The 6,138-nt window shown below is 38.6% G+C and overlaps 2 protein-coding genes across 5 annotated transcripts in view; both read left to right on the forward strand.

The window, feature by feature from the left end:
- Positions 1-3,240, forward strand: part of seh1l (SEH1-like (S. cerevisiae)) — an 8,572-nt gene extending 5,332 nt beyond the window's left edge. The window contains exons 8-9 of one of the 2 annotated variants that reach the window (XM_014010847.1): positions 750-903; positions 2,487-3,240. In XM_014010847.1, the coding sequence (XP_013866301.1) occupies positions 750-903; positions 2,487-2,664 (332 nt within the window). In that variant the 3' untranslated portion in view covers positions 2,665-3,240. Of the gene's footprint in view, positions 1-749; positions 904-1,979; positions 2,293-2,486 lie in introns of those variants that run through there. The other variant, XM_014010848.1, reaches the window with a different exon arrangement.
- Positions 3,241-3,584: 344 nt separating this feature from the next.
- The window catches only part of cep192 (centrosomal protein 192), a 47,772-nt gene continuing 45,218 nt past the window's right edge, over positions 3,585-6,138 (forward strand). For 2 of the 3 annotated variants that reach the window (XM_014010849.1, XM_014010850.1), the window contains exons 1-2: positions 3,586-3,788; positions 4,155-4,367. In XM_014010849.1, coding sequence (XP_013866303.1) covers positions 4,198-4,367 — 170 coding nt within the window. In that variant the 5' untranslated portion in view covers positions 3,586-3,788; positions 4,155-4,197. Of the gene's footprint in view, positions 3,789-4,154; positions 4,368-6,138 lie in introns of all 3 variants that reach the window. The other variant, XM_014010851.1, reaches the window with a different exon arrangement.

Consider the following 6,138-nt stretch of genomic DNA (forward strand, 5'->3'; position numbering starts at 1 on the left):
GCTGTAGAGAAGTGGAAGCATTTGAGGTGGAGTGTAAAGTCTAATACAGTTAAGTAAGAATTCAGTACAACATTGCTTTAAAAAATATCTTACTGAACTGAATATATTTTGTAATAATAGAGAATAGGGTTAGGGCTAGATAAGTATCCTACTCCTTTACAAACATTTTGTTTGACATATGGTAAGTTCTGTTTCTTGTTTCTTGTTTTGTTTTTTCCATTTCATTTTTAAAATAAATAATATCTAAAAATAATCAGGATGTTAACAAACCAAGTTTACACCTTTTGGCTCTCCTTTTGCTTTTRTCACAGAAATAACAGTGAGAAGGATGAATAATAGTTTTCTATTTAAACATGAGTACACAGTTACACGTTATTGACAGTTTGTGTTTGTGAAAAAGCTTGAGTTGATATAAAAAAAAACAAGCAATAAATTATTCTTTGTAGCCACTAGGGGGCAGTAGAAACAAGCTGAGATGCTCCAAATTGGCGTTTTCTGAAAATAATTGAGTAAATTACCAAGAAGATGTTGACTGTTTATGTGTAACTAASACAGAAAGCAGCTGAGGAGAGCAGCCACTTCTTTATCTTATTATTAGTATTTATTATTATTACCGTAGTATTGAGGTGTACTGAGTTAGAAGTATTAGAGACGGTACGTTTGTCCAAACTGTGTCCTGAGAGGAAATCTCTTCCTCTGCGTTTCTACAGGAAGTGATTAAATGTTGTTGACCTTCTGTCTGTGTGCAGCTAACTACATGGACAACTGGAAGTGCGCAGGCATCCTGAAGGGGGACGGAAGCCCACTGACAGGCCTATCTGGTCAGCCCACAGCCATGAGCACCGTGGTGGGCTCCTCCCTCCAGACCTCCCAGAATGCCCTGAACGGGACGTCAGCAGGAAGGTAGGTGGTGTCGCGCGTCTGACGCCACTCGCCCCGTCTGAGACGAGCCGGTCAGAACCGACAGCTTTACTAAGCCTCACACTGACTGCGGAGTGCAGCTGCCCACTGACAAACCTCCTGGACTCACACTGACCCACCCGGTGCTGCCCTGATGCAAAGAGCTTGGCTTCAGTGAACGGGCTGTGTGTGATCTGGATTCATGCACGCCTGAAGAGTGGTTTCTCTCCGCTTTGCATCTCTAGTTTAAGGTCCTACTGTTTACTTGGCAACAGAAGTCAAATGTGATTTTTCTATAAGTTCTGTTATTGAGTTGGTAGAGTTGCATCAAGAAATTCAGCCAAATCATTGTTTGGTAGCTTCGCTGTGTGATGTTAAAAACATTTTTATTCAAATTATCGCAACACCTCAGATGCTTTTCATTATGAGATGAGCAATAAGATTTACTTAAAGCTCTTCTCTTTATTTTTTCTTATTTTTTTATTTATCTTTTTTAGGAATGTGTCCCTGAGCGGGCGTTGCCAAACTCTTTGCCAAGCAGAGGGAAAGCTTTATTCAAYTTTATTAACAAACTGAAAAAAATGACAGCCATTTTCAAAACCTACATTTTGGAACTTTAAATGGGAAGAAATATGCTGGGAAATGTCTTAACTTATGGATCTAAAATAAAACTTTGRGATTAGTCTCTTCATGGTTGCTGGAAATACAGCATTTTTGCATAATTCTTCTTGGTAGATTCAAAGTTTAAAGTAAAGAGATGGGTTAAAGCAGGAATAAAGAATTGGGTTAAATCTGTTTATTTTGTTTGAGATGGCTGTGTTTATTTTCAGTTTAATCTTAGATTTAACAATGCTCAYGTATTTACTGTTGATTTTTGTCTTAACGCTCATGTTGTCTCTAACCTCTATAACAGAAACGATGTACTGTGTGACATTCGATTAGTTTGTTAAATTGCATTTTGTAAGATTTTAATTGTAGGTGTTTTTTTTCCTAACATTTCAGTTTCCTGTCAACAAAACAAAAAAAAGGTGTGAAGTGTGTTGGAGTTAATTTGCTATTTTATTGCTTGTTGCATGCAGGATTGCCAAAAGAGCTTCCTTTGCTCCTCCCCTGCGGCAGCTGACCTCTCCAAAGATAAACCAGAGTCCTGCATAGTACTAATGTCACTTCAACCATTGTGTGCCAACAAAGCTCAGATACAAGCCAGTTTGTAGCACATTTTATGGCTGAAGACTTGGTCCTCACTCATTTTGATTGTTGGCATGAAAACTGTGTGCATGGATTTTCCTCCCTTCATTCTGTTTTGTTTTGTTACGCGTCAGAGCTTCACTGTTGTTGGATAATATGGTTGCACATACACCTTTAATAAAATAAATCGATGTTACCACCCTACCTGCTATGAAGTTCTGTTTGTTTGATTTATGTCTAGAGTGTACACGCATTCTTAGTCCTTTTAATTACTCATTTCTACTTCCTTTTATGTGTTTCCCTTTTGTATTTTTGTTCTGTTCCTCCCTTTTTTTGTTTTTGTCGTACTGTCCTTCTTTCTCTCTCTCTCTCCTTCCTTTTTCTTTATGTTGCTTTAGGTATTTCTTTCCACCTCTGGATCCTCCCAGAGCGGGGACCAGGTATGGTCACCTGCTCCCTCCTTCCTCCCTCATAGAGCACTGTGATGCTGAGCCTGTTGTTCAGCCTCAGCAGCCTCTCCCCCACAGAAGCCCCTCTAGAGTTCTGCTGTCCTTACCCGAAGCGGAAGAGCAATGATTCTTTTTCTGTATGCGTGCATTTTATTTGGAAAAAGGTACACACAGTGTCTTGAGAAAGTGCTCCTGAACCTTGAATTTTTTTTAACTTTTGGTCACATTACAGACTTCAAGTATTTTCCTAGAGTTTTCTATGACATATCAAGAGTTACTGTGTTCGTAATGCTCTCCTTACCCAGCTGAAAGAATAAGAGGGAGAATATTTAAATTGTGGAAATGAGATTATTTTGAATGACTTCCTTTTTGTTAAAAAAAAGCTGCCTATGTGAGCAACTAAGCGGCATGTGGAACAACTCCTGGCAGGTACGAATCTAGAGTTTTTCATCCTGGTTCGTGTATCAACAGATGTTCTTCACTGTATGTGAATTGAGTTCCTTTAATAAAATCAGTGATTTTTTTTTCAGAGAAAATCCATCAGCTGCCTGTAGCTTTGTTAAAACCTTGGTTTTGATATGAACAGCTACTGTGCTGAAGACRATGAATCCTCAGTCTGAGGCTGTTTTATGAACACCACATGACTCATGTTGTATTTCTTGTGACCGTTTTTTTTTAAATAAAATAAAATACTAAAAAAAAATGTGTGTATGTGTCAGTTTCTTTCCAGACAGCTGACTGCTAATAAAGGCCCTCTTACAGCTGCTTGACAGGTCATATGGCTTGTTACTATTTATGGTTTAATATGATCAAGTAAAAGTATTTTAGGTATTTTCTGGGTTGACTAAAATATACATCTCCTCTTCATTCATCTTAAAGATAAAAAAAACCACCTAAAAACACAAATGGGCAAGAGAAAACTGAAACAAATTTTCACCAATCACGATGCACCGTTTCCTCCTCGTGTGTTTTTGACCAATCAGATAAGAGAATCGGTTTTAATTCCCGCCCATATGATATGACGCTTATACGCGGGCTTCCTGTGGCTTCTGGGCGGTGATCTTTATAGAACAGTTCACAGTTTGTTTGAAACTCTGTATCTTGAGTTAAAGAACGAGACGCATGAATGTTTGGACGTAACATTTGGAAACTATCTGAACTTTACGGCGTGTTTAAAGAGGTTTAACAAGCAAAACCTGATCTGGAGAAGAACAGTTTTTCGTCTCGGCCCCGCGCCTGGACGTATTGAACGTGAGTTTTGTTTTAACGTTTACGTGATGTTATGGTCACTTTATAATCTGAAAACAGGATTTTATTAAACAAGACGGCGTAATAACTTTGTCAAAGTTTCACTGCTGGCTTTAAGTTGTCGTTTTGCGACGCTTAAGCCTTAAAAGTAGTTGAAACTTGGGGGGTGCAAGTTTGACCAATCCTCTTGTTTTTAGCAATTATTAGCTAGTAAACTAGCTAAGTTTTTTTTTTTTTTTTTGCTAAATCAAAATGGCGTTCATGAAGAAATACAACACGAATAATAGAATGAAAAGGTTAATATGTTTGTTTTCACAGTTGTATTTTAGACTGATTTTGCTCTTTATTATTATTTTTCATCCCAAACAGAGTATGGTCTGCACCACCAGTGCTGCCTGACTGAAGAAAAGAAATGTCAGACAGCTTGTACAGGCTGGAGGATGAAGCCTTCCCCAGTTTCCTCACCAAGTCTCTGGACAGCACCAGCGGCCGGGCCAGCCTCGGGAACGTGACTTTGGGCTCAGGTCCGGGTCTGCCTGTGGCTGCTTCCACTGGGGCTAAAATTAGACCCAGTTCTAACAGGTGGGTGGGAGCAGGCGTCCAACAGATGGGGCTTGTTGTGAAATGACACTCCTATACACTGTTATAGGATTATGAGGACGGTTCTGTTTGGGTACAGCTTAATAAATTAGAATATCATTGAAAAGTCGATTTATTTCAGTAATTCTATTCAGAACGTGAAATATTCTCAATAAATAGTAGGGCTGTGTATTGGCAAGAATTTGGCGATACGATACATATAACAGAGGGGTCCCAATATCCCGATATATTGCGATACTGTAAGCAAGGCAATATATTGCGATATATTGTGATTTTTTTTGTCCAAAAATTCTATTAAATAAAAACCTCTTACTGAAAAAAAAAGAAAAGCTAATGTTTACTTACAATGCTAATGCTACCTTTACTCTCTGGCGCTCAAGAGGTAGAGGAGCCAAATGGCTGGCTCACTGCTGCCAACTAGTGGTCAGAGGCTTGAACTACAACATAAAAATGAACGGTTGGCAAGAAGGTTGACATTTTAAACCTTAATTAAAAATCAATACAGGGCTTTAAAATATCGATACAGTATCGGGAAATGAAATATCGCGATATTTCAGTGTATTGATATTTTCTTACACCCCTAATAAATAGACACATAATAAAGTGGTGTATTTTAAGTGTTGATGTGGTTCATCAGAGCAGGATGCCTCCTGGACACCTCACTTCAGTAGTGTGAAGGCCCGCAGGCCTATTGTGGCCCATGAGAGCTTCAAAGATCTATTGATGTCTTAAAATATGCTGCTTGAGCACGAAACATTGACAATAAATACAATTCACCCTTTTAGCGCAACCAGAATACTCACGTGACCCTCGGTGAAAATGAGTTTGACGCCTCTGCTTTAGAGGTTTTCCATGCATGTTTTTTTTTCTGGAGGTATTGTGTATTCTCTCTGGGTAAGGAAGGCTTTGGTATCCACGCAGCAGAGCTGGAAAGTGTCGTTGGGTACAGGGAGGTCTGGGTTTCTGTCCTGGACATTTTGCCTCTGCGACCTGACCATGAAAAATTGGTAGAAGGTGGAAATTTCTGTGACTTTTGATGAACATGGCTTACAGCTAACAAAAGTTAGTTTCTCACAAAATTAGAGGATTACATAAGACCAATTTTAAAAAAGGGATTTCAATCCAGAAATGGTGACCTACTGAAAAGTGTATATGTTCTCAACAGTAAATGTCTGCATTGTTGGGTCAGACAAACTTGCTGAAAGTCAGCTACAGCAATACCATGTTCATCAAAGCTGGCATTGGTATTTTGGCAGTGTGGACAGACATCAAAACCTGCTGGATAATAACCATCCTCTCATTATCCATGACGGGCTCTAAAATTCTCTGGTAGGTAGTTACTATGACTTCAGACTTGAGAAAACCAAGTGGACAGAGACCAGCAGATGACATGGCTGTCCAAATCATCACTGACTGGAATCTTCAAACTGGACCTCAAGCAGTTTAGATTCTTTTTCTTTTTTTGATCAAGTCTTTTTATTAATTTTTTTTAACAAACCACAAAAAAGAACAGACTTACAAAAACACAAAACAAAACACACACACCCAAAATCCCTCCCATCCCTCCCCTCCTATACCGGATCCACTGAAACAACAAAAATCTATCTTGTATTCATACAAGTGATACAATGAACAGGTTTGTGTATAATGAAACAATATTTTACCTTTACACAAAGTTATCTGCCGAAATGTTTTCTACACAAAATATAAATGGCTGCCAAATGTCAAAAATTTTGTTTACAGATCCCCTAAC

Source organism: Austrofundulus limnaeus, unplaced genomic scaffold (genome assembly GCF_001266775.1).
Source record: "Austrofundulus limnaeus strain Quisiro unplaced genomic scaffold, Austrofundulus_limnaeus-1.0 Scaffold74, whole genome shotgun sequence".
NCBI classification, from domain to species: domain Eukaryota; kingdom Metazoa; phylum Chordata; class Actinopteri; order Cyprinodontiformes; family Rivulidae; genus Austrofundulus; species Austrofundulus limnaeus.